At 50.4% G+C, this 27,763-nt stretch overlaps 1 protein-coding gene and 1 long non-coding RNA gene across 4 annotated transcripts in view; one reads left to right on the forward strand and one right to left on the reverse strand.

The window, feature by feature from the left end:
- The window catches only part of Hk1 (hexokinase 1), a 106,367-nt gene extending 89,431 nt beyond the window's left edge, over positions 1-16,936 (forward strand). For all 3 annotated transcript variants that reach the window (XM_059282314.1, XM_059282313.1, XM_059282315.1), the window contains 9 exons: positions 185-489; positions 1,718-1,866; positions 2,176-2,295; positions 4,625-4,720; positions 5,594-5,693; positions 9,509-9,692; positions 10,766-10,921; positions 13,963-14,196; positions 15,982-16,936. In XM_059282314.1, coding sequence (XP_059138297.1) covers positions 185-489; positions 1,718-1,866; positions 2,176-2,295; positions 4,625-4,720; positions 5,594-5,693; positions 9,509-9,692; positions 10,766-10,921; positions 13,963-14,196; positions 15,982-16,129 — 1,492 coding nt within the window. In that variant the 3' untranslated portion in view covers positions 16,130-16,936. The remainder of the gene's footprint in view (positions 1-184; positions 490-1,717; positions 1,867-2,175; positions 2,296-4,624; positions 4,721-5,593; positions 5,694-9,508; positions 9,693-10,765; positions 10,922-13,962; positions 14,197-15,981) is intronic.
- A 7,639-nt stretch (positions 16,937-24,575) lies between these two features.
- Positions 24,576-26,180, reverse strand: LOC131926557 (uncharacterized). The gene is made up of 2 exons (XR_009383515.1): positions 25,948-26,180; positions 24,576-24,695 (listed from the first exon to the last, which is right to left on the reverse strand). It is a non-coding gene; the product is annotated as an uncharacterized LOC131926557 (long non-coding RNA).
- Positions 26,181-27,763: the final 1,583 nt, after the last annotated feature.

The following is a 27,763-nucleotide window of genomic DNA, read 5'->3' on the forward strand; positions in this document are numbered from 1 at the left end:
TATAAGGAGTTTTGGATAATCTCCCTTTCCGTGCGTGCATTTCTATAGCGAGTGAATAAGGAAAGAGCAGTGGTAGAGGATGGAATTAAAGCATGCTGACTTGGGGGGCTCACCAGATATCCCCAACAGGCAGCTTGGTCCAGCTGTTGCGGCACACCCCCGTCAACCTTCTTCCCTCCCGCAGGTATTCCCGGCGCTTCCACAAGACCCTGAGGCGCCTGGTGCCCGACTGCGATGTGCGTTTCCTCCTCTCTGAGAGCGGCAGTGGCAAGGGGGCTGCCATGGTGACCGCAGTGGCCTACCGCCTGGCCGAGCAGCACCGGCAGATCGAGGAGACCCTGGCCCACTTCCGCCTCAGCAAGCAGACGCTGATGGAGGTGAAGAAGAGGATGCGGGCTGAGATGGAAATGGGGCTGAGGAAGGAGACGAACCCCAGGGCTACCGTCAAGATGCTGCCTTCTTTTGTCCGGAGCATCCCAGACGGGTCTGGTGAGGGCTTGTTGGGGCTGCCACACCTCGGTCCCAGGAATGGGGGTGGGGGGGCTGGGTAGGGGACATTTTGGACTCTCCCAAGGATGCTTTTGCACTGACTATGCCTAATTTGAGAAGAGCTGGAATCTTACCCACCCAAGTGTGTGTGTGTGTGTGTGTGTGTGTGTGTGTGTGTGTGTGTGTGTGTGTTGGAGCTTAGAGCAGTTCAGTTCTTCTAGTGGTACCTCCCAGGCTAGTGCTCTTTGTAAAACACTTTAGATTGGAAAATGGGAGGCTTGGGCATAGTAGTGCACACCTGTAATCTCAGTACCCAGGAGGCTCTGGAGTTTGAGGCCAGCCTCAGCTACATGAGACAGACCAACAGAAGAATTCACACACTCCTCTTCTTTTAAGTAGTAGCAGCATATATGTGAGGGAGACAGGCCTGGGGCCTTGTACCCATGGGCAGGCTGGAGAAGCATCCTGCCCCTCACTGAGGCCAGTTCTATGGCAGTTGAAGAGATTTTTTTTTTGAGTGGATCCTCAGAATAATGACTGTCTGGGGTAGAAAACACATTTTACAGATACGTATTGTTTTACTATAAACCACTCTCAAATTTGGTGACATAAATCAATTACCATTCACTGGTGGCCACAGGCAATTCTGCTCATCCAGGCCAGGCTGTGCTGGGGGTCAGCTGAGAGGCTAACCTCAGTCTTTTCTGGAAACCCAGGGCCAGAGTGGCTGGCCACGGCTTTCCCACCAGTGGGCCACTGCACTTTACCACTGGGTAGAAGCAGGGTCTGGAAGCCAAGGCTAGGACTGACTCAGCTTTGCCCACACCATACCCCTTGGACCCCCAGAATCCCAAAAGAAGAGAAATAAGTTCCTCCATTTTTCAGTAGCAAGAACCATACCACCATTTTTAGATTGCATATGTTGATACAGATTATGCATTTTTTTTATATGAGGGTCACTAAAGCCAAGATATTTTTGTCGGGCTTTTAAGTAACCCTGGTGGTTGTGGCTAACAGTTCCCTCCTGGGGCCACCCTTCTGATGCCAGCCCAGCTTGTGTGTCAGAGTCTAGCCCTCCTTTGAGCCCATACTGTATACCACAGGGAACATTCATCACAGCCCCTGAAATGCAGGATGGGGGCAGTTGGGCAGGGGGCGGGCGCGGTGTACTTCACCAAGGTGCCCTTAACCATTTGTGGCTTCCTCTGTGTGTTTTTCCTTGTGACAGAGAATGGCGACTTCTTGGCCTTGGATCTTGGAGGAACAAATTTCCGCGTCCTGCTGGTGAAGATCCGTAGTGGGAAAAAGAGAACGGTGGAAATGCACAACAAGATCTACTCCATCCCTGTGGAAGTCATGCAGGGCACTGGGGAAGAGGTAAGGTGGACCTGTGCAGGCGTACCTGTCGAGGGTATGCATCATACACCTGGCCAGTGGCATTGGTGGTCATGAGATAACCCACGTCTGCCACATGACACTGTGGCTGTGGCCCTGTGGCCCTAAAGCATCAGGTCTTTTGTGCTATACTTTGCCCATGATACTCCAATGGCTGAGAAGTTCCTAGGGGCTGTGTGTGTGTGTGTGTGTGTGTGTGTGTGTGTGTGTTCGCGTGTGTGCGCTCGCGTGTGCACGCTGAAAGTGGGAAACCTAAGCGAGCCTGGGTAACCCACTTCTCATCTCTTGCAGCTCTTCGACCACATCGTCTCCTGCATCTCCGACTTCCTGGACTACATGGGCATCAAAGGCCCCCGGATGCCTCTGGGCTTCACCTTCTCATTTCCCTGCAACCAGACAAGCCTGGATTGTGTGAGTCTCTTTCCTGTGGACAGCAGACCTCTGACAGTGCTGACTTCATGTGGTTAGGGTTTTCCCCAACCTCAGTGCTGTCCTTAGATGTCTGGGACAGTCTTATATGTCTCATGGGTCACCTCCAGAGCATCCTAAGATTCTACTCTTCTGTCATTATTGAAATGACCAGGCGGTGGCGGCGCACGCCTTTAATCCCAGCACTCGGGAGGCAGAGGCAGGCAGATCTCTGTGAGTTTGAGGCTAGCCTGGTCTACAGAGTGAGTTCCAGGACAGCCAGAGCTATCCTGTCTGGGAAACCCCCCCCCCCCCCCCCCCCCGCCCCAATTCCTCCCAAAAAATATGAAGGCGCCATCTCCTCTGAGAACCTTTGGGACCTCCAGGCACAAAGGATCTTACCCTTTTCTGTTTTCCTGTGCCCTTGGCTGCCACCTTCATTATAGAACTTTGCACACTTCTGAAGTAGCTCACTATTCCTTCCTCTCCAAACCCACTTCTTCTTCTACTTCTTTATCCTAGGCTGGCTTCCAGCTTGGCTGTGTAGACCCCACTGCCTCCTCCTCCTAGGTGCTGGCATCACAGGCATGTACCACCACATCTGATTTACATGTGCTGGGATGGAGCCCAGAGCTTTGCACATGCTAGGCAAGCACTCTGCCCGCTAGCTTCGTCCTCAGCCTTTTAGTGGCTTTCTTTGTGACTGGTTGTGTGGCAGGGATCTGGCTCTGTTAGAACAGACCTCTAGTAAATGCTTGCTCAAGCTATAGGATGAAAAGGATCCCAGATGGGGCTCGGGTACCCACTGGGAACTAAGGTGTGGGCATGCATAAAGGTTACTGTTAGGTCTCCAACCCAAAACAAGTCTCACTCAGGACCTGTGGCTCCTCCCAGCACCTCTCACCCCGTCCCCTATCCTAGACCTCTCCCTCCCAGGGGCTGGTTTTTCCTCCCTCCCAGGCTGATGTCTTATAACTCAGCCATTCTGGCTACACCAGGCTCCTCTCTTGGTGGGTGACTCCTCTCTTGCTCTCCCTTCCCCCGTCTCTCCTCTCGTGGTCCTGTTTAGTCGGCCGGCCGTGTTCAGCCTGGACTCTCCCTCTGCCTGTTCTCTCCCTTATGTCTACAATGAGAATCATCTCCATATTTTAGGAGTAGTCGTGCCTCCTCCTTAGATTTCATTTTTTTCCGTTCAGTTACAGTTCTGTCCTTAGGGATCTCCTATGCCAGTGCCGGAGGCAGAACCGTGTGCCGGCACTCAGCCGCTGTGCAGGAAGGGCCAGGGGTGGGTGGACATACTGGGGGCAGATGGAGAGGACTGTGCAGAATCACTGACGTAGGAACCAGCCTGCACGGCACAAGTGGAGACACGGCCAGGGAAGGGCCTGAGGTGACGGTTTAAGGCCTGGTTGCCAGCGCTGGGAGAGCTAAGTAAGGTGACGCGATGACCTGATGACGTCACCTTACTTAGCCCTCCCCATACTTCCAACTTGGCTTTTTAGATATCAGTAGTTGATTCTTTTTTTTTTTTCAGGCAGGGTCTTATGTTGCCCAGGCTGGCCTCAGATTCCTTGTGTAGCCAAGAATGGCCTAGAATATCTCATCGTCCTGCCTCTCCCTCCCATGAGCTGGGATGATGAGTGTGTACCATACCACCTGGTTTGTGCGGCCCCCGGATCAAAGCCAGAGCTTTGTGCATGCTGGGCAAGCACGCCCTAAACTTTTGTTTATTGCAGTTATTTTTAGAGGTCTGATTTTTTTTTTTTTTTTTTTTAAACAAGGTCTCATTATATAGCTCAGGCTAGCATAGAGCTTGTGGACCCTAGACTGTTCCTGAACTAAAGGATGGTACTCTTGCTTCAGCCACTCAAGTACTGAGATTCCAGGTGTGAGCCACCACATCCAGCAGGATGACTCTCCTGTCACCTCCCATCCCTGTAGTATACACACACACACGCACACGCACACGCACACGCACACACAACGCTTTTTCCTAGCAACATATAACTTCAGTCCTGTGAAGCCTAAGGTCTGCCTAAACAGTAATAGCGTTACTATAATTTTGCATTCCTTTCCTTACGTGGTCAGCAGCCAACCTTATAGTCCTGTTTCTCCATCTGTGAAGTGGGGTTGGAGAGCAGACATCTGGAAGATAGTGGGAGGGGGCCAGTCCACAGGGTTCCACTCACACTTTAGTATATTGAGTGTGATGTCACGGTATCTAGACACACAGGCTCAGTGGCCATTGCCTTGCCGGGGAGGGAGGGTACCAAATTCTCCTGACTATAGGAGGATTTCTCACCCAAGCTACCTTCTGTTTCTCTTGTTGTAGGGAATCTTGATCACCTGGACAAAGGGTTTCAAGGCCACTGACTGCGTGGGCCATGATGTAGTCACTTTACTGAAGGATGCAGTAAAAAGGAGAGAGGTAATTTAATATTTTAAAAATAACTTTCTGGGAGCTAGAGAGATGGCTCAGAGGTTAAGAGCATTGGCAGCTCTTCCAGAGGTCCTGAGTTCAAGTCCCAGCAACCACATGGTGGCTCACAACCATCTGTAATGGGATCTGATGCCCCTTTCTGGCATGCAAGTATATATGCAGATAAAGCACTATATACATAAAATAAATAAATCTTTAAAAAAATAAATAAAATAACTTTCTGCCTTTGGAGGGGTTATAACAATCATGCTTGCTTTTTTTGTGAAAAATTGGAACACCATGGAAGCACGTGATCTGGGGGTGGTAGAAGTGTCCCCCAGTCACTTACAGCATTTAAGGGACACTTGTCAGTTTTGTATTGTTAAGGGATAATGCGGGGGCTGGAGAGATGGCTCAGAGGTTAAGAGCCCTGGCTGCTCTTCCAGAGGTCCTGAGTTCAATCCCCAGCAACCACATGGTGGCTCACAACCATCTGTAATGAGATCTGGCGCCCTCTTCTGGTGTGCAGACATACATGCAGGCAGATTACTGTATACATAATAAATAAATATTAAAAAACGAAATGTGGAAAGGATGATATGCTCAAAGAGAGGTAAAATCATGACTCATTGGAATGGAAAGAGAGAAGCAGTTCCTAAGAGTCCATACCACCAGGTAGTGCGGAGTTCCCAGGCATCACATGTGGACGGCCCTGTTGGCTGGAATAGATTTAGGCAGTATTGCTACTCTGTGTCAAAGTACAGAACACAGTCAAGAAATCAACCCTGGTTCCCAGCAGCACCCAGTCCACAGCATGAACTAGCGGGATTCAAGGCAGGCCACGCTGGTCGTTCCGTAGATCCATGTCCCTTTCTTTTCAAGGAATTTGACCTGGATGTGGTGGCTATTGTCAACGACACTGTGGGCACCATGATGACCTGTGCATATGAGGAGCCCACTTGTGAAGTTGGACTCATCGTAGGTAAGTGTCCTGAAGGTGTCTCTTCTCCAGGAAGAGGACACTGGCATTTCCTGCTTTGTAGAGATCCGGCAGCTCCGTTCTTAGTGGGAGACAGTTCATCTCTTGGTCCCATTTATAGACCACCTCTAGAATTCTGTCTTGGAATGCCGAGTTCCCTTCCCAGCATCCCATAATGCTGCTGCACATCAATTATGACTGGACTGTCAGTCAGTGAGCTCTCCAGGAAAGGGGCCACACACACACACACACACACACACACACACACACACACACACAAACACAAAACCACACCTCATAGGTCCTGGGTAGATGGAGTGGGGTGTCTGGAACCAGCCTGTATGGAAGAACCCCAATGCTGCAGGCTCACAGGCAGAAAAGGAAGTAGAGACTGTCTCCACTCCTGACCATAGTCTAGCTGGGAAGGGCCAGTGTGCTCTTGGGTATCATTCACCATCAATAGCCACTGTCTAAATGGCCCCAGCCCTGGAGGTTGTTAACATGTCAGAGGCCTGGGCCTCAAGAGCATTAAACTATATGGGTGTGTCCATGTAGTGTATGTACAGTGTGTGTGCAGGAATGCCATGTACCACTCGGTGTATGGAGGTCCAAGGACAGCCTGGGATGTTGGTCCTCACCTCCACCTTGTTTGAGGTGGAGTCTCTTGTTTGCCTCTCACCTTGGGGTACGGGTGATGGGATGATAGGCACAAACTGTCTTTTCTGAGACAGGGTTTCTCTGTGTAGTTTTGGTGCCTGTCCTGGATCTCGCTCTGTAGCCCAGGCTGGCCTCGAACTCACAGAAGATCCGCCTGCCTCTGCCTCCCGAGTGCTGGGATTAAAGGCGTGTGCACCACCACTGCCCGGCTGAGAAAATTCTTTGACTAGCATCAGAGGTTGCTAGAAAAATGAAGTGCTCTATCTATGTTCATTTCTGCTGGTAAAATAAAACAGACTAAAAAGCAGCCTGGGGGAGAGAGGGTTTATTTTAGCTCCCAGTTCCAGGTTACAAGTAGGCAAGAACTTGAAACAACCTGTCACATCAGATCCACAGTCAAGAGTAGAGAGACATGAATGCACAGGCTCACTCACTTGCTTGTGCTCATCTTGATTTTTTCCCCCCCTCTTACTCAGTTTAGGACCCCACCTAGGGGATGCTGCTGCCCACAGTGGGCTAGGTCCTCCCACATCAGCCCAATGCAGCCCATCCCTCATTAAGCCTCTGCTAGGTCGTGTCAAGTTGGCAATTAAAGTTAACCATCGCCCTCCCCAAACACTTCCTTAGTCACCGACATCGGCAAACACCACTTGGACAGCATGGAAGCGTCGCCCCTGTCTCAGGGTCACTTCCAGTGTCCGGAGGTTGGGATGGGGCTCACAGGCTGCCCTCCGTGCCAGGAAAGCATTTGTATCGGTTATTAAAGCCACTTCAAGCGACTGCTGTTAATCCAGAAAATCAGGAAGCACGTCCAGGTGGGAGGTGTTTGGCATCCTGCCCCCGAGACTTTTATTTATTCCTTCCTTTTGGCAAAGCTTTCTCCACCCAGCCCTGCCCAGCCTTGTGGGAACCTCGGTGGGAATCTACAAAGCCAGAGTGACTCGGCATATTTTCTTCCAGGCTGAGGCCTCACCTTCCTGCTGGGGAGCTCAAGCCTGACCCGGTCAGCACAGCCCTATCAGAGGTTCTGGTGCCAGGACCCGGTCAGCACAGCCCTATCAGAGGTTCTGGTGCCAGGACCCAGCCAGTTCTTTATGCCACCATCAACAGATCTCTTTGCTCAGAATCCTCCTGGCCAAGAAGTGCAGTTTACATATTTTGGCTTTCTTTGCATCTCCTACTTCCTGGGTTCCTTTTTCCTCCTCTTATATATACTTTGGGTAGAAGGGACCCGAGAAAACAGTAACAATTCAGTGGTACTATCAGGAGCATCTGGGAATTCTGCTTAAGTGTTTCAGAGGGGTTATGCCTTTGGCCTGGCCATCGAGGAGGTGGTGGTGGTGGTGGTGGTGGTGGTGGTGGTGTGCATACCTTTGGATTGAGTGAAAGCTGACCCACATCCCTGAGGGCTTTGCTATGGTGTGTGCAGTTTATAGGCGGCAGCATCTCCAGGAACCTCGCTCCAGAACCCTTGAGTCAAAATTGAATACAAATGAGGACATGACCACTCCAGGGTATGGTTGAGGAGAAGGTGTTTATTGTAGATAGGAGGGAGGGTACGGCCAGAGGCATCTGGAAGAGTCCAGACTGAACATGGCCAGCAGAATAGATCGGGCCATGAGGGGAGAGAGGTGTGGGGAGAGAGCAGGAGAGGAAGAGAGGAAGGAAGCCAAGAGGACCAAGAGAGCATGTGGGAACCAAGAGAACATGGGGGCCGTGGCTAAGTTATAAAGGAAAGTGAAGCTGAGGGCAGGGGGCCCAGGTTTAGGGTAGGGGGTGGGGTGAGAAGTGCGGGAGGATCCACCGGGACTGGGTGAGACTCCTCAGGTTGGAGACCTAACCAAGATCTTCATGAACATGGGCTCGGGAGTGTCTGTAGGAAGGTCTCCTTGATGGAGTTCCCAGTCTATACAGTAAGACAAGTCCAGTGACCGTCAGCCTGAGGCCGTGACATCAGAACGTCTGTGAGGGCTAGCAGCATGGACCTCAGTGGGTAAAGGCAGCTGCGGCCAAGCCTCATGGCCTGAGTCTGATGGCCTGAGTCTGATGGCCAGGTTCACTCTGCAGTAGAACAAGGGAACTGACTCCTGCAAGTTGAACTCTGATTCCACACGTGGGCGGGCCCACACACGTGTCTACACATCCGGTTCAAAGAATAAATAACTCAAACCGTTGTGAAGGTGGACCTCCCAGTTCGTCTACATAGCCCCCTGTGGGCTAAAACTGCAGAGTGTGCTCCTTCCCTGGGTCCTGGGGGGGATACCAAGCAAGATATGCTCTAGGGTGTTCCAGAATGGAAACCGGAGGCTGCTGAGCCCTGGGAACCGTACAGCACCCAGGGGAATGCTCCTTGTCTCAGAAGCAGCCGATAGTCTCTGAGGGCTGGGTCCCAGCTGCTTTTTACATCAACTTGACACAAGCTAGAGTCATCAGAGAGGGGGGAGCCTCAACTGAGAAAATGTCCCCATAGGATCGGGCTGTAGGCACGCCTGTAGGGCATTTTCTTAATTAGTGATTGATGGGGGAGGGCCCAGCTTAGGGCTGGGGATGTAACTCAGTTGGCAGAGTGCAAGTAACCCAGCCTCCTTCCTCCAAGGCTCAGGGGTCAATAAGGAAGAGGGGGCAGAAGATTGTAAGAGCCAGAGAGGTGGTTGGCTGCTGTGGAAAAGTCTTTGGCACACATGAACTCCAAGGTTCTGACTGCGGGCCTAAGACCTGTGCAGGATCGAGGCAGGTCAAGGCAGACAAAAATCGCAGCGTGGATGGAGTGGATGTCCTGAATTCCACCCCTAGCTGAGGAACTGTTGGCAATCAGTGCCTGCCGGGGGAGGGAGAGTCCGTTTTCTTCAGAGATGTGGACCCTGAGAGGTTCCCAGTGCTCTAGAGATGGTCCCACCCCACTGCACGTGCAGCTAGCACCAACTGGGTACAGTGGGTATTTTTGGGGGAAGACACATGGAGTTGGGAGGTAAAAGTGGTGGAGGGTGGGGGGAAATTGGTGGGGAGGGAACATATTAAGGAAAATACTTAATTCAAAGATATGCCTATATGAATATTAATTTAAAGTGTTTAAAATAACCCTTACCTTACATCAGAGCTGCAGGGGCGAAGACCCCCCCTTGACTGTGGGCCCCATCCTTGACCTCTGCCCTGTCTTTTAGGGACCGGCAGCAATGCCTGCTACATGGAGGAGATGAGGAACATCGAGCTGGTGGAGGGGAACCAGGGGCAGATGTGCATCAACATGGAGTGGGGTGCCTTTGGCGACAACGGGTGTCTGGATGACATTAGGACTGACTATGACCGAGTGGTGGACGAATATTCCCTTAACTCTGGGAAACAAAGGTAATCAGCCTTCAGAGCAGCCTCCACACCTGGGGTGATGCGGTGGGCCGGCGTTCTGTTGCGGCAGGGAAGTGTTTCCGGTGGGGGGGGGGGCGTGTCTGCGCAGGGGCCTTGGAACGCCATCCCTCTGGTATTATGCTAAGCTTGGGTGTTTGGTTCTTGGCATGGTGCAGGACTGTTCCCAGAAGTGATGGTGACAGTGGACACACTGACTGCCTCGTTTGCCCGTAGGGGTCTCAAGGAGTTGAGTTAGCCAAGCCCTGCTTCTCTAGGGTGGATGAGGTAGATGCCCTTCCCACTGCAAGCTCCTGCGCCCCCTAGTGGCTGCCAGAAGCTTCGCAGCTTAGGTCACCGATTGGTTCTGAAATGGCAGCCAGCGTCCACCCAGAAAGGAGGTGACTGCCCCAGTCTCCCAAGAATCAGGATATTCAATGCCACAGCCAGGACACACTGGCCCAAGTCATGTCCTTTGGACAATAAAGTGGCTCCAGTTTAACCTTGAGAGTGTCGTGGCCCACCCAACTTTCCTCCACTTTGTGCTCAATCAGTATTTTGGTTGATGGCAAAACCATCCAAAAAAAAAAAAAAAAAAAAAAAAACCAAATCAAAGAAATCAAAGATCTTTCTCTTGTCCATTTAAGACTCGGCTGTTTGCTTAGTCTGAGTCTGTCCTGAACACTTTGCTGAGAGAGCCTTGTACTGTGACCTTACCAAGACGCCTGTCTTCTCAGGGCCAACAGTCACTGTGGTGGTAACCGAGGACGGGACCCTGTGTGTGTGTGCTGTAAAAGGATGGGTGTGCGAGAGCCTGGAAGAGGCAGGAGTCAGTCTGGGCGGGCCTCTGGGGTGTGTCACTGGGAGGAAGGCTGCCTAGCAGAGTTTTCTGTGACTGCTGAAGGCATCCGTGTGGGGAGGGTGGAGGGCTTTCTAGAACCCCCTCTTGCCTGCGTGGAGACACACAGGGCAGGCATGTGACCGTGGCCATTCCCTGGACGGGCAGTCATAGATCCGAGTGACTGCTGGACCTGGGGTGAGTGGTCCCCTTGCTCAGCCAGCCTCTCTTCTCGATTCAGGTTTGAAAAGATGATCAGTGGGATGTACCTGGGTGAGATCGTCCGTAACATCCTGATCGACTTCACCAAGAAAGGCTTCCTCTTCCGGGGACAAATCTCTGAGCCACTCAAGACGAGAGGCATCTTTGAGACCAAGTTTCTCTCTCAGATTGAGAGGTGAGTAGGGAGGGGTTTGGGCCGCCGTTTTTGCTTTCGGTGTCTGTGAATCTGACTACTCTAGGTGCCTCGTGTAAGCAGACTCCTACAGTAGGGATGCGTTTGTGTAGAGTACTTTACTTAGCATAGACTTTTTAAGGTTCATTCTTGTAACCTCCCCAAGTTTCGGCCTGAGTAATATTTCATTGGGTGTACCTATCACAGTCTGTTTTCCCACTGCTACTATCTGGGAACTTGTCCACCTTTTGGCTCTTCTGAATGATGCTGAGAACATGGGGGAGTAAATATTCCTTTGTTCCCTGCTTTTGTGTCTCTGATGAATATACTCGCAAGTGGACTTGCAGGACCCCATGGTAATTCCATTTTAAATTTCCCGAGGAACCACTGTATTGATTTCCAAAATGGCCACTCTGTTTGACATCCCCAGCATCCTCACTCAAAGCTACCAGTTTCTGACAGCCTCTAATAGCAAAGGAAGAAGAAGAAAAAAAAAAACAGAAATACAGGGGTTCTATAGGGTCCTTTTAAAATTAGTATTTGAGGAAAACGTTTGCTTTGTATGTGACAAGAGGCAGAAGCATAGCATGGGGTGGGGGTGGGGCCAGATCCCACAGTTCTGACCTAGAGACCTGCCCTGCCCTTGACTGTGCTTCAGCGAGTGACTCGGTTTCCCCAGGCCTCATTCCCTCTTTAAAACAGGAATGATGAAAGCTGGGTGTAGTGGTGCAGGCCGGAGGGTCAGGAGTTCGAGGCCAAACTCAGCTACCTAGGAAATTCAGGGCGAGATCTTGTCTCCGATGCAGACAGAAGTAGTGATTGTATACTTGCCGTGCGTGTAAAATACACATCCTGTAAGTCCTTGGGAAAGGCTGGCCATTCTTTCAGTTTACTGGAAGAAAAGCAAGCCTTGGGCTGCACTCGGTGGTTGATATGACCATTAAGCGAGGGAACAAAGGCCGTCCTTGCTAGTAGAAGAATGCAAATTGTACCACGGTGTGGGTAAGAAATGGTAGATTGTGTCTGTGGGTGCGCTGTGCCGCAAGGTGCACGTGGCGGCCCGAGGACCTCGGTGGTTTCTCCCCTCCTTCCACCTTGCTTTTGAGGGGGTGACTCTCTTGTTTCAGGCTGGTCTCCCGTCTTGCTGTGGGGAGCTTCTGACTTCTAACATGGGCTCTGGAGTCAATTTTAGTTCACTGGGCTTTCATAACCAGTGCTTCGCTCATTGGGCCATTAGGAAATTGCTCTTTTCTAGAAGGGCATTGTGGTGAGGTAGGAAGATGATGGGTTTTTAAGTCATCCTGGGCAAACCTCTTAAGACTGACAATAACCTTTTCTCTAAGGTATTGGCCCTATGGGTAGTTTTTTCATTTTTTCTAGGGGTTCCATATTCTATAGTTTAACTTTTTTAATGAGTCCAAAGGTATTATATGCTAAAGTTCCATTATTATTAATTAATTAATTAATTAATTAATGTATACAGTGCTCTGCCTGCATGTATGCCTGAAAGCCAGAAGAGAGAGGGCACCAGATCTCATTACAGATGGTTGTGAGCCACCATGTGGTTGCTGGGAATTGAACTCAGGACCTCTGGAGGAGCAGCCAGTGCTCTTAACCTCTGAGCCACCTCTCCAGCTCTAAGAAGTTAAAGTTCCTAATGCTGAGACCCTTTAGTATAGTTTCTTATGTTGTGGTAACCCCCCCCCCCCAACAACCATAAAATTATTTTCATTGCTACTTCATGACAATAATTTTGCTACTGTTATAAATGGTAATATAAATATCTAATTTTTCAGTGGTCTTAGGCAACCCCCATGAAAGGGGCATTCAACCACCAAGGGAATCGCGATCCACTAGTTTTTTTATTTTTTTTTTTATTTTATTTTATTATTTATTTATTTATTTATTTATTTATTTATTTATTTATTTATTTTGGTTTTTCGAGACAGGGTTTCTCTGTGTAGCTTTGCGCCTTTCCTGGAACTCGCTTTGTAGACCAGGCTGGCCTCGAACTCGTAGAGATCCGCCTGCCTCTGCCTCCCGAGTGCTGGGATTAAAAGCATGCGCCACTACCGCCCGGCGAGAACCACTAGTTTAAAGAGCTGAGCTAGAGAGATGACACCTTAGTTAAGAGCATGTACTGCTTTTGCAGAGGACCCGGCACACAAGTCAGGTTGCTCACAGTCACCTGTCACTCCAGTTCCGGGGAATCTGTCACCTGTGGCTGCCACAGGCACCTGCAGCTGGTGTACACACCTAGACACACCATTTTAAGCTGAGGGTGGGAGATACAGCTCAGATTTAAGAGGGCTTGCGGCCCTTTTAGAGGTCCATGGTGTGTGATTCTCAGCATGCACAATTAGGCAGGTCACAACATCCTGTAGCTCCAGATCCAAGGGATCCGACACCCTCTTCTGGCCTCTGTGGGCACTAGCAAACCATGATATACACATAGACACACCTATGTGGTGATATATTGTGTACTCTAATAAAATTTGCTTGTGGATTAGAGAGACATTGGAACAAGCCACATCTTACCTCTAGGACTCCTCAGCCTGAAAGCTTCTAGCTGAAAGGGATGCTTCTTCTGAAAAGCCTTTAGTTCCTGTCTCCTCACACCTTATATACCTTTCTCTACCCAGCCATCACTTCCTGAAATTAAAGGTGTGTGCCACCACTGCCTGGCTCAGTTTTCTGTCCTAGACTGAGTCAATCTAATGTAGTCCAGGGTGGCTTTGAACTCACAGAGATGCAAACGGATCTCTGCCTCCCGAGTGCTAGGATCAAAGGTGTGTGTGTGCCACCACTGCCTGGCATCTGTGTTTAATCTAGTGGCTTGTTCTGTCCTCTGATCGGTTCTGTCCACTTTTTATTAGGATACACAATATATCACCCCACACAATTTTAATTTAAAAAGTGAACTAGAAGGCGACTGAACACCCATGATGTCATTTACAGACCAGCAGAGTACTTTGGACCAGTCCTTTGCCCCAAGGGTTCCGGAGGCATGCTCCATTCAACTCCCTGGCTCTTGTCCTCCACAGTGACCGGTTAGCGCTGCTCCAGGTCCGGGCCATCCTTCAGCAACTGGGTCTGAACAGCACGTGTGACGACAGTATCTTGGTCAAGACCGTGTGTGGGGTGGTGTCCAAGAGGGCCGCTCAGCTCTGTGGTGCTGGCATGGCGGCCGTGGTGGAGAAGATTAGAGAGAACAGAGGACTAGACCATCTGAATGTGACGGTGGGAGTGGACGGGACGCTCTACAAACTTCATCCACAGTGAGTCTGGCTGCTTCCTGTGGGGGATGGGAAGGGCCTCCTGGCTGGTGAGTTCCTTGAGGGTGACCGGGTGTCAACACAATTCTTCATGGAGATACAATAGCCTGAGACAATGAATAGCCCCAGTGGGAGTTTGGGGAGCCAGGGAAGGGCTTCACGGGGCCAGCTTACACTGGCATAGTGTAGCCTTCTCCCTGCTTCTCTTGGGCCGTGTGTGTGTGTGTGTGTGTGTGTGTGTGTGTGTGTGTGTGTGTGTGAGTGATGGACACACACATTGGCCTGCTGTGCTTGGTAAGAGGACATGCAGAACCAGGGAAGTGACCTGTTATCTAGTTTACCTGTAGGACAGGAGCAGTCAGTGTAGGCCAGGGCTCTGAGGCAGGGGGGAGCCTTTTTGTTAGAGTAGTGAACCTGTTCTTGAACCCAAAGTATGTTCCAAAGCTGGGATCTTAGGAACAGTGACCATGTCTGAACAGGAGCTCTCTGTATTAGTCAGGGTTCTATGGAGGAGCAGAAATGATGGAATGACTCTATGTTAAAAACAGGTTTATCAGAGTGGCTTAAAGGCTGTGGGGTATACCAGTCCAACAATGGCCGCCTCCCAACAGAAAGGCCACGCCCTCCCAACAGAAAGGCCACGCGCCTGCTAGTCCATGAGGCTGGACATCTTAGCTGGTCCTCAGCCCACGTCGGAATCCAGTGAAGGAATGCGTCAGTAACTGGATAGACGAACTTGCCAGTGTGGGCAAACAGGCACAAAGCAGCTTCCTTCCTCCTCCATGTCCTTTGACGCGGGCTGTCACCAGAAGGTGTGACCCACATTTAGGGTGGATCATTTTCCCACCCCCCACCCCCCAAATAATCCAATCAAGAAAAACCTCACAGGTGTGCCCAGATGCTTGGGTTTTAGTCAATTCTAGATGTAGTCAAGTTGACAACCAAGATCAACAATCACTTGAGAGCATCCTAGCTAAACCGGGCTACAGTCTGACCCCACGCCCTCAAGACATTGCCCACTTAACCTTGTTCCGGTGGCGTGTCCAGTGGGGATGTGGCTCAGTTGGTAGAGTGCCGGCCTAGCATGCGAGAAACTCTGGATTCTATTCCCAGCACAACATAAAGAGGCAGCTGAGGGATTTGAGGCTGCCCTGGACTGCCACACCCAATGGACTCCAGCTCCTGTATCAAGTATGGACACCCGCTAGGCAAGCATCACAGAGGCCTTTAGCCCAGAATGCTAGCCCCTAGAGTCTCTTCCTGTCGTCACCTTCCTTTAGGAGGGCTGCTCTCTCCTGCTGTAGGTACTGGGTGCCGACTCTGGAGAGGAGCTCAGAGCCCTGGGCCGCACGTGTCCAAGCTTCAGAAACCCTCTTTCTTGGTTTTTCAGGTCCCCTAGGACCACCAAGATCTGGGGTGGGGCCGGGTTACGAGTTGCTGAGTCTGAGATCTGTATGTATACATCCCTCCCTGTGGAGGACCCTGATAACACACCTGACCTCTAAGCCTGTGTCTCTCCAACCCCTCATCCGTACTTGGTTTTTGTTATAGGATTTTTTTGGTTGCATATTTTTGAGACAGTTTCATGGAGCTCAGGCTGGCCTAAACCTTAATTATATATGTGAGGGTGACCTTGAATTTATGATCTTCCTCGCCTCCACCTCACCCCTGCTGGCGATCCGATTACCGGCCTGGGCCTCCTGGATGCTAGACTCCACCGACGGAGTGACGCGGGTTGGCAGCCCACCCACAGCTGACCACCTCCCTCCATCTTTCTCCTCTTTCCAGCTTCTCCAGAGTCATGCACCAAACCGTGAAGGAACTGTCACCGAAGTGTACCGTGTCCTTCCTCCTGTCCGAAGACGGCAGCGGCAAAGGGGCCGCCCTTATCACAGCTGTGGGCGTGCGGCTCAGAGGAGACACTGTGAACGCCTAAAAGAGCCAGGGTCCTCCCAGCCCCCAGCCCGCCACCCTTCCAGCACTCCCCTCTAGAACCGATGACCCGCATTCCACCCAGCAAGCCTCGCTGGGAGACCCAGCACCGGAGCCCACGACGATAATGACGACGACGCAGCAGAGGAAGGGGGCCGCAGTAACAGAGCATAACGTAGACTACCAACACAGAGTGCGTGGTGCTGTTGATGATGTCTCGCCTGGACCCCTCAACCCCCACCCCGCCACTCTGCATGATTCAAGTTCGACCTGGCCATGCTTTTTGCCCATGCGTGAATGTAACGGCACCAAGTCAACGGCAGACGTCCAGCCGGGAAGGAGTCTCCCCTCCCTTGGACCCACCTTCTGGGCCTTCCAAGCCCATCCTTGGAGTCACCTCTTCCCCCTCCCCCGTGTGAAGTGTTTTATCACCAGCAGACACTGCCGGACTCCTGCCCGCAGGGGCATGGCCTGAAGGGCGAGTGTGGACGGGATGCTGCTCCTCTCCTTCCTCTCCCAGCACCCGCTGCGGCCTGCCATCCCGTCTGGATGTATCGATGCCACTGAACTGTGTGTCCGTGGAACCAGTCCTAGCCACATTATGACAGTCTTGCATTTTGTTTGTCTGGTGGTGGTGGTGGTGGTGGTGGTGGTGGTGGTGGTGGTGGTGTAGGTGGGCAGTCCTGTGGGGAAAACATCTTGTCTCCATCTTGATAGAAGGAACCAACCCACAAAACAACGCCATCACTGGAATCTCCCATCGCTTTAGTGAGCCTTGTCGTACGACTAGTAAACTTTGTACTGATTCAAAGGCCCAGAGTGGTGTTTCCTGTCAGGGAGGGGAATCTTAGGCTGTGGTGACAGTCAGACTGGGGTTTTATGGACCCCTGGGTTGTGGAGAAAGTTTAAAAGTGGCACAGGTGTGTCTGTAATCCCAGCACTTGGGAGGCGGAGGCACGGGTTCAAGGCCCTTCTCAGCCCGTTTCAGGCCAGCCTATATCCTCCATGACATCTCAAAGGAATCACTAAAAAAGTCTCCAGCCCTGGGAGTTAGTTCAGACAAGGGCTTCTGTACTTCAAAATGTCACTGAAGTCGTCTCAGGCCTGATCTCTTAGTACCTGCCATATAGTCCCCACACCCTAAGCCCCAACCTCATAGACCGGGGAAAAAAAAAAGTGTCTGTCCTCTTGTTGGGGACAGTGAACTTGACATTCAGGGGCTGACTGGATTTAGTGAGGAAGCCAATGCAGCTTTTGTAACAAGGGTGTTGGGTAATTGTCCGGGGGTTTTCAAGGTCAGTCCCTTAGACAGACAAAGAATTGGATGTCCAGAAAAATAGAACAAGCCATGGAGAAGAAAAGCAATCACTTTGAAAGAGGAGGGTCCCTAAGACTGGGAGTTCTCTCAACTGACTCTGACTTGGCTGTTCCATGGGGTTTCCGGGCCCTCCCTCCTCCCTATGGGTTCCGTTTAGATACCCACCCCCATGCCTTCCCCTGGTAATGCTTTCATCTCGGGGGGCCTGCCTTTGCTTTCCCTGCCTCCCTATGTTCCTCTGAGCCCCATTCAATTCCCCCTTCTCAGAGACTGACAGACGCCTAGGAGGGGGCAGAGTTTAGGGGAAGTTGGTCTGTGTGAGAGAGAGGCGGAGAACACTTCCATGAGGCAGAACTCTGGGGCTGGTTCAGGGGAGCTGCAGTAAAATTCCAGTGAGCAATGCATTCATGTGCAGGACCCACTGTAGGAGCCAAGGGGCTAAAGGGGGAAGAGACATCAGAGGCCATTACAGTAAGATGAATATAGCCCAGCCTAGGGTGACCGTTCCCACTTGGTGACAATCGGTTAAACCAAATCCAATTGGGGATAGTGAAGAGAACAGGCAGGATCCGACTCATGAGACTCAGGTCCCCCAGTGGCTCACAGGAGTTGAATGTGCTTTTGGAGAGGTTCTTATAAGGTGGGGACTGTGTGAAGTGCCACCTCTTGGCCCTGGTGTGATGGATCCAGAGTCCATGCCAGGCACCTTAGCTTCCGTAGGCATAGACAAAATGACAGAAGGGCACTCCCGACTGGGATTTAGAGAGGGTGTCTCTTTGATTGCCTTGACCAGAGAGCTTGGTCCCTGGGACACCGTGGGGAAGGTTCCATGCCCTCATTCTGAAAGGATTTGCTGGGACTTGGTGACGTGGATGGTCTGTGTCACCAGATGGTTAGTTTTAGGCTCGTGTAGCAAATACCTTGAAAGGAAAAGCTTGTCATACAAGGCTTCCAAGGGGACCAATCCCAGTTGTCCTTAATCCATCAGGGCTAACTAAGGGTAGCAACTTCGTTCAAGGAGTTTTGAGTTTCTTATGTTAGTTTAGTAAGGTGCCTTTTTAGTAACACATTTGCTCTTTGTATCTTTCTAGAAGGCTGAGGATGCCAGGCACAGTGAAGGATTAAACTTTCCCCAAGGCCCAGGAAAGTCCCTGGGAAGAATCTGCCTTGGTGGCTGGTCCACTGTATATATAGCCTTAGGTACCCTAAACCCAGGAATTATTTCACTTAGAAATAATTACCACCTATGCCTTTCGCACTTTACAAGGGAAGGCTTCAACCCAGCCAGTGCAAGTGTTCACCCATACAAGGAAAAGATAGGGCTTTGGTCCCCGTGGCAGTGAGTAAAACCTGTCATCAGTCCGCTCCTGGGTACTTGGCTTGCCTCTGTGGACCAGCGGGGGACAGATCAGGTTGGTCTTCTGGCGTGTCTCATACCTGAACCATTGAGTGATAACATCTGTCAGTCCCTTCCCCGTAAACCTTTTCCTAGCTAGTTGGATGGAGTTTTCCCTGGGTGATAAAATTTTAGAGATTTTAGAATCCCCCATTGTAAGGAACCAGGCAGCCATACATGACTATTAGGGGCAACCCACCATCCACAATGGTCCAGGATGCAGCCATCTTTGGAGCCTCCTCCATTTAAGGGATGGTATAGCATGTCCTCATAGGGGTGGGAGGTAGAGAGTCTTCCTATAGCAGTGTGTCTTAGCTACTATTGCTGTGGCGAAAATCCATGACCAAAAGTAACTTGGGAGGAAAGGGATTATTTGGCTTATATGTCTGAATCAAAAGCCATTGAGGGAAGCCAAGGCAGGTATTCAAACCAGGCCAGAGGGAGGGCAGGAGCTGATGCACAAGCCACAGAGGTATGCTGCTTACTGGCTTGCTGCTCATGGCTTGCTCAGCCTGCTTTCTTATAGAACTTAGGACCACCAGCTCAGGGATGGTACCACCCATCTGGGCTGGGCCCTCCCCCATCAATCACTGAAAAAGAACATGCTCCACAGGCTTGCCTACAGCTAGATCTTCGGGAGGTATTTTCTCAGTTGAGGCCCCCTCCCCTCAGGTGACTCTAGCTTGTGTCAAGTTGACATTAAAACTAGCCGGCTCAGAGGAACACTCCTTCTGGTCTCAATGCAGCTTCTTTAGGAGCGGTGCTGACTCGGTGGCTACCCAAGGTCATTGAGTCCTCTCCATTTTGATGTCTCTGGCAGTGCATGGCTGCCACATGGGAGCGGAAACTGCCTCATATAGACGGGGGTCCCAGAAGTTACCAATCCTCGTTCCTTCCAGATAGCTGCATTAGCATGCAGAACCAGACACGCACATTTGGAGTCAGCAAAGAGAGTCACCCTTGGTTTCTCTCTGCAGCTCAAAGCCTGAGCCAAGAGTCTCATCTTGTTCCAACAGAGTACCCTCCCTCATGAGCTCCATCCTGAAGAGATGAACTGCCATCAGTCAAGAGTCTTTAAAAATCAGGTCTAGGGCTGGAGAGATGGCTCAGAGGTTAAGAGCACTGGCTGCTCTTCCAGAGGTCCCGAGTTCAATTCCCAGCAACCACATGATGGCTCACAACCATTTGTAATGAGATCTGGTGCCCTCTTCTGGCCTACAGTCATACATGCTGTATACATAATAAATAAATAAATCTTAAAAAAAAAAAAAATCAGGTCTAGCGGTGTAGGGTTCCAGCAAGACCTCTTGGCATGAATGCTCAAGACTTGTCCAGGAGGCAAGTAGCAGAGTTGAGACAAGGACAGACCTTAATGGTCACTTGGTCCCTCCATTAGGAGCCTGTCTTTTAGAATTATTTCCCCAAGGTCACAGAGAGACTATACAGTGAGGGCTCATTTATGGGCCTCTGGGATCAGGAACCTCACAACTACAATTCCCCTTGGGTGTCCTGGCCATCTCTGTCATTGATTCTAACTCCTTGCTAAGGTACCCCACTGGTTGTGGCGTGGGTCCTGTTGATTGGGTCAGAATGCCCAGGTCAATTCCCTTTCAGTAACACACAGTGAAAATTGAGGCTGAGTGGGCAGGCCCAGAGTAGGGGCCCTGGTAAGTACATCCTTGAGTGTTGGAAGGAATGATTAGCCTCAGGTTCCAATGTTAGGGGGGCTGAGGGATAGTTTTTGGGGCCTCACTGATAGGATAAAGAGGCCTGGCTAGTTCTGAAAATCCAGGAATCCATCCCTCCAGGCTGTGTAGTAAAGACTGTGTAGACATTGGCAGGCCTGTTCAGATTGGTCAGGATTTGCTGCGAAACTACCTTAAATCTTATTTATTTGTTTCGTTTTGTTTGAGACTGGTCTCACTATGTAGCTCTGTCTGTCTGGCCTGAAACCCACTATATAGACCAGGATGGCCTTGAACTCACAGAGCTCCATCTGACTCTGCCTCCCAAGTGGGATTAAAGGCATGTGCTGCCACACCTGGCTCTCCCTAATTCTTTTTTGAGACGTTTAAGCTCTGCTAATGAACAAGCTCTGTGAATCTACTTGGGTCCTAAATCTCCCACCCTCTCCTGCAAGGGAAACATCTCTAGAGCCCCTGGGGGTGGTTGGGGAGCCTGAGGTCTGACTCCCCAAGGCCCTCCAGCATATGGTGGGCAAGGTTCTAGGGAAGCCAAATCGGAACCCCAGACAGTCAAAGTAGCAAGACCTAGCTGACAATTGTAAGCCAATTCTGAGTGATTGCAAAGGTATAAGAAGAGCTGAATATAAGGGACCTTAGACCATTCTCTCTCCTGTAGAACTCGTCCAGCTGAACATATTATGCGCCAGGCAATAATGGCACACACTTTTAAGCCCAGCACTCAGGAGGCAGAGGCAGGTGGATCTCTGTGAGTTCGAGGCCAGCCTGGGCTGCAGAGTGAGTTCCAGGAAAGGTACAAAGCTACACAGAGAAACCCTTTCTTGAAACAAACAAAATGAGAGAGAGAGAACTGTATTATAATTAGAGTCCTCTGAGTAACCTTTTTTTTTTTTTTTTTTTTTTTTTTTTGATCACCCAAGGGATAGTACTTCCTAATAAAGAAAATCAGGGTTTGAGTGTCTAAGGGTCCAAGTCTGCCCAGCGTTTGGGAAGGCAGCTGAGTGGCAATTTTGGAAGACTTATGGAGTCAGTCCCATTTGCGATGAGATGGAGTCGGGAAGAACGAGAAGTCTTGGGTCAGGATAGCCCTTTCCTCCCTCCTCCACCTGGATGAGTAGGTAGCATCTGGGTCAGTGCTGTCTAGTCTGTCCAGGGGAAAAGCCAGCTCAGCAGTCAGATCATAACCCCGCATGGCCCAGTGCCCTGTCATCCCCTGGCTTCTTCCTTTAGTGCTCCACGGCATTTGGTGCCACCCAGTCCTCAAAAACACTCGATTTTGCCCCAAGAGCTACTTTCTAGGTAAGCTGTGAATGCTCCAAGAGGCACCAGAAGCTCCACATATGGAGTTCACTGAGCAGGCGGCTCCGCTGAAACCTTGCATGATTCTGTAACCCATAGTCACTCAAGTCCACACAGCTCGAGACAGAAGCAGAAAGGAGGTAGGTGGCTCAGGGGTAGATCCAGCCCATTAGCCCGGAGGGCACAGGAGCCAAGATTTCTTTGCCTCATTCTGGGACCCATCCACCCACTAATTGGGAAATCCATTGAGAAACCATTAGCGTGACATACTTTCTAATTCCAAGAGGAAAGAACCAGGGTAATAGCTCAGTCACCTAAATGGCCCTCATAGATTCTTTGCTTCCCCAGACCTCTACAAGCCAGGCCAACTAGCCCGCTATGAGCCATAGCCAACAGGCAAGGTTGGTCCTCCCTCACAGACTTGCCTCTGCTGTCCATCACATCTCCTTCTAGTCCCCAGATGAACAGGCTGTAAGCCTTTTGGGGAGGACAATGCCTGACATACCTGTGATCTATCCTTGAGTCTTGTGTCACTCAGATGAACAAGTTCATGGGGCAGTAAGGTTTCAGACACTGGCTGGGTGCTGCGTTCAATGTCACCTACCCATTGTTCAACATCTGCTGCAAGCCGCAATAATATGAAGTAGGATTTCAGCTGATTAAGAAAGCTAATACCTGGACGAAGCCAAGGGCCTTTCCAGAGGTAAAGCCGAGGCTTATGGAGTCTCGGTGATAGTAGCTCTTGAATATTAGCCATTTTCCTACAATAAAATTTCTTGCATGCTATCATAGCTTTTTCAATTCCTTTTCCAAGAACAGTGTGTTGATCAATTACTGGGCACCCTTTCCCCTCTACTAAAGGAATATTTATGTAACCTTCTGAGCTGATAGCAGTACGCAGCCAGAACCCCAATTTCTAGCCTCCCTGTAATTATCGTCCTTAATTACATCCTGCCAGAACCATTCTCCCGGACGAAAGTCTCTTATCTGAGAAACTTCCCAGACTTTCTAAGAACAGACCATCTGTCAGAGAAGGCAAAGATTTACACTGGCAAATAACTGCCCAGGCCAGGCGGATGTGCTAATTAAGCTTAACTTTCTCCTTTCCCAAGTCTTATCTCTAGTTCCAGATCTCCCTTTAACTATTACCAGATGCATCTAGCTGTACACAGGTTGCCTAGCGACAGAGCATGGTTTTCCCCCACCCTGCAGAAAAACAGCAGATAGCTTGGACAGATAAGGAGCCACAGGAAAAAAGGCAGTTTTATTTTTCACCCATTGACCTAGCGACTTATAGATTCTTAACATTTCCAACTAACCACCTTTAAGAATGTAGTTGAGCACATAAAATCCCTTTTCTCAGATATTAACTGAATTTAGCCCTTAGCTGATTCATTTCCCCATTAGTCACTTCCCTTTGGGGTTGCTAATGATAATTAACAATTACTGCCCCTCTGTGTGATTCTTATCACCCCTCCGTTTGACCCTGGAAGCCTGGCATTGCACTGCCAAGGGATTACTGCTTGTAAGTGTCTATATACCGGGGACTCCCAGGGCATAGGGGGGTGGAGAAGAATAAAATCCATGGACTAAGAGATCGATGTACTTAAATTCTTTTCCCGAAAATAATTCTCACCGTTCGTAACCTCTCTTCTGGGCCCCTGGGAAGAAGATTATTAAGGCTGGTCCTTAATATTTGAGAAACAACAACAAGAAAAAACAAAACAAAATACCAGGCTATTCGTGGCTATCTTCCTTAGTACAACTCACCTACAACCATAAGGCCAAGGGCTCTGCAACAAATAGACCCCTGTAGCTGCCACACCCACCTTTTTTTTTAAAGTTTTATGTATGTGCATGCCCTGTCTGCATGTATGCCCGCATGCCAGAAGAGAACATCGGATCCCATTACAGATGGTTGTGAGACACCATGTGGTTGCTGGGAATTGAATGTGGATCCTCTGGAAGACAAGTCAGTGCTCTTAACCACTGAGCCATCTCTCCAGCCCACCATACCCACCTCTTAAGCATAGCAAGCAAGAACCTAGAAGGAGAACCATGTCAAGAACTCGGGATCCCTCGAGTCTAACCTTCTTGCTCCCCTGCCCCTGCAGGAGTGGGTGGTTTTTGCAACACTTTATGTGCCCCCTCTTCTAAGGGAGTCCTTGAAAGACTTCCTTTATTGACAACACTTGGCAGAAACCAAGAACGCACTTAGGAAACACAGGGGCCTGTCAACAGCCTACCTATCCAGTCCCACCCAGCAGGAAATCATCCATTGATGACTTAGAGCTGTGGAGACTTTGGATTTGGTTCACGTACCCTGTGTTAGGGCTAGTTTTCCTGAATTAAGTACCTGTAATCTACAGAAGAAAATGAAATCAAAAGTGGGGGGCCTAGAATGTGAGGGGCAGAAACAAAAGCAAGTGGCTAGCTGGGAAGGAAAGAGAAAAGCAGACCTAAGATGCCGGGAGGAAAGAGCAGGCATTCAGACCCAGTGGTGTCCCTCATCTCCAGCCTCCCACCCAGGCAGCCTGAGCTTCTTTGCCTCCAGCTGCTGTCAGTAGCAGACTGGGTCTGTGTTGCTGCAAATTTCCAGTAATGAAGATGGAACCAGGGCCTCCCGCATGCGCCGCTGAGTCCTACATCTAGCCCCACACCACTGTTCGTACCCTGTTCCTTCTGTCTTAGTTACTGTTCTGTGACTGTGAAGAGACACCATGACCAAGGCAGCTTTATAGGAGAAAGCATTTGACTGGAGGCTTGCTTACAGTTTCCGAGGGTTAGTCCATGAGCATCACCGGAGGGAGTTGGCTGCAGGCAGGCAGGGTGCCGGAGCAGTAGCTGAGAGTAGCTTTACATTTTGATACAAAGGCAGGAGGTGAGAGGGAAAGAGAAGAGGGAGGGAGAGGGGGTGAGACTGCCCCCACCCGGGGGGCTTTTGAAACATCAAAGCCCACCCCCAGTGACACACCTCCTCCAGCAAGCCACGCCTCCTAATCCTTCTTAAATAGTCCACCAACTGGGAACCAAACATTCAAAGACCTGAGCCTATGAGGGCCATTCTTAGTCAATCCACCACACTCCCTCATTGACTTGAGGACCTCCAGAGGCCAACATACAAGACAGCCCGGCCTGGGGAAGGGGCTCTGTGTGGAGGAGGCATCTGCCCGGCCACAGCAGCAGTAGCTATGTGGGTTCTGGACAAACAGCCAAAGCCCCTCAGGCATACCAGGACCCAACAAAGCTTTCCTACCTGGAGATAAAACTCCCCCGGCCCCAAAGTCTACCAGGAGCCATGTCTGAATTTTAAGGCTATCCCACCTTGAACTCAAAGTTTGGTAGACTTCAGGGTTTGCCTACATGGCTAAGACACTTAAGCTTCCATTCCCCTATCCAGACAATCCTCAGGTGCCTACCCTTAGCTAATCACAACTCATGGGCCAAAGGGCCAGGTGTGGGCAGAGGCGTGGCTTTCCCCGTGGACCTTTCTCAAGTGTACTGAGTGGGAAGATGAGCAGTTCCCTAGGGCTGGGTTCACAATGGCTCCTATTCACCTTACTGTGCAAGTGGAAACTGAGTCTAGTTGGGGTGGGTTAAGGGCCTTGCTGGAAAAGGGTCCTTGGAGTACAGGATAGTCACAGTCACTTCCAAGTCCTCTTTGATTTTCAGTCAGATATACTGACTGGACTTGGGAGGTCCCAAGAAATGGAATGGTGTACCGGTGGTTGTCTGGGGGGGCTTTCTGAACTCTTTCCTTTGGACAAAGATTTGAACGTCTCAAGGGTTGAACCTCCAGAAAGATTGAAAACCAAGCCCCAGGGAAAGTAAACATTACTGCTTTGGGAGTGGAGGGCTGCTAAACCAGAGGCTGGTGTGACTATTTCATAGGCCCTGGGTCCTCCCCTTGTCCCTGTTGGTCCTGTATAGATACCCACCTCCATGCCTGCATGCCCTTCTCCCTGTCAATGTCTTCCGGGAACAAGACGCTGCCATCTCAGAGAACCTGCTTTGATTTCCCTACCTAACCGAGTTCCTTTGAGTCTTAACCCCTTTTCACTGTGCCGTCCCGCTTCTCATCCCCCACACACCCCAAGCAGCCTTACCTCCCTCTCTGTAACCTCCAGACAGATGAGGCATACCCTCCTCCACTCTAGCACATGAACATCGGGGCAGTCCAAAGAGACAGAGTGGTTGCTGGGTCCCCTCCCCAGACTTAATGACCCAGTCTGTGGGACCTTAGCCCCTGCCTGGCCCTTTTACCCATCCTAGCTCAGGAGATTGCTGCTTTTATCCCAAGGCTGTAGTTTGGGATTCATCCTCAGCCCTTTGCTGGATTCCCCAGCAGCGCCCTTCAAGTCCTCTGTGATGTCCCAGTCATGACTAAAGGTCTAAGTGACATCAGAGCCCTTTATTGGGGATACTAGCAGAGCCAACATCTGGCACAGGGGTCTCTGGGAGAGCTCAAATGACGTTAAACTTCGAACAGATGTTTACAGCTTATTTGGTTTTTGGAGGGCACTGGGTAGGCTGTGAATGAGTCACCACCAAGCAGGGAGATGTACAGCCCTGGAGTGGCCTGGGCCGGGTCTGATGCATTCTCAGAACTGGGACAGTCAGTGTTCTCCGCCTGCCAGCTCCTTGCTGTAGAAGCGAGGGTGGGAGCTGTGTTCCCGACGTGGAGGCGGCTTTTGTGTCTCAACGCCTGGTGCAGTGTGAAGAATCGTGGTTGCTATTTATTGAGTGCTAATCTAAGTGTGGCCTGCAGGTTTGTGAGCATCACTTCGTGGAGCCCCATGGCAATCCTGCCGTCAAGCAGAGGGACAGAGTGACGTACTCCAAGCATCTCATCTGGCCTGTATTTGAGTTGCTAAATCCTAAGGCAGAGAAGCCCTGGACCCACTCACAGCCAAATGGGGAACTTCCTCCTTTGTGTCTCGTCTTTGGCAAAGAGTCAGCGCCATGGTTGTTGAAACCATGGACCAGAGCTGGCACAAGACATCCCACGCCCAAGTTCTCAGCACAAAGGAGATTTATTTGACCCAGAGGGACATAGGGCAGGGAATAAGAGACAAAGACAGGAGACAGAGGGTGAAGGGGACAAGGGAGAGGGAACAGGGTATTTGTCCTGGAGGGGCAGAGGACTGTCTCTAGCTAGAGAGGAGATAGATGTTGCACATAGGTAAATGGTGGTTTATAAAGGTAAAGGGGGAACCCCATGTTAGGATGAGGTGTTTAATTTTGATTGGGCGTGTTAATTAGGTGAGCCAAAGGGGGTTTGATTGCTGGACTTCAGAGCTTTGATAGCTGGACCTTGGTAGTCGGCCTCAGGAGGAGGAAGTGGCCAGTAAGGGACCGGACCTTGGTGCCTAGCTTTAGGAATGGAATCTAACAGTTTGTAGCAAGGCAAAGGGAATGGGGGGTGGGGTGGGAAGGGCAAGGCCTGCCAGAGCCGTGTTTGCCATGCCAGGGCCTACTAGAGACCCTTCAGCCGTTCCCCGCTCTGTCTGGCTTACCTGGCATTTATAAGCATATTCAGGAACATTTTAGAACCTGGAGCTTCCATATATACATTTGGATTTCAAGCTTTATTTGAAAAATCTGACAATAGTGGTCCAGAGTGAAGCAGCTAAGTTTCTGTTTGGGGCTTGTCCTCTTCAGGCTGCCATAGTCCCTACCTTCCCCTGTGACCCTAACACCGGATGCTCTCTTCTTTTTCTCTTCATCTTTTTTTTTTTTTTAAGATTTATTTATTTATTATGTACACAGAAGAGGGCACCAGATCTCATTATAGATGGTTGTGAGCCACCATGTGGTTGCTGGGAATTGAACTCAGGACCTCTGGAAGAGCAGTCGGTGCTCTTAACCTCTGAGCCGTCTCTCCAGCCCCCCCTCCCCCCACTGCCTTTTTTCAAGACAGGG

The sequence above is a fragment of the Peromyscus eremicus genome, chromosome 16_21, assembly GCF_949786415.1.
Source record: "Peromyscus eremicus chromosome 16_21, PerEre_H2_v1, whole genome shotgun sequence".
Taxonomy (NCBI): Eukaryota; Metazoa; Chordata; class Mammalia; order Rodentia; family Cricetidae; genus Peromyscus; species Peromyscus eremicus.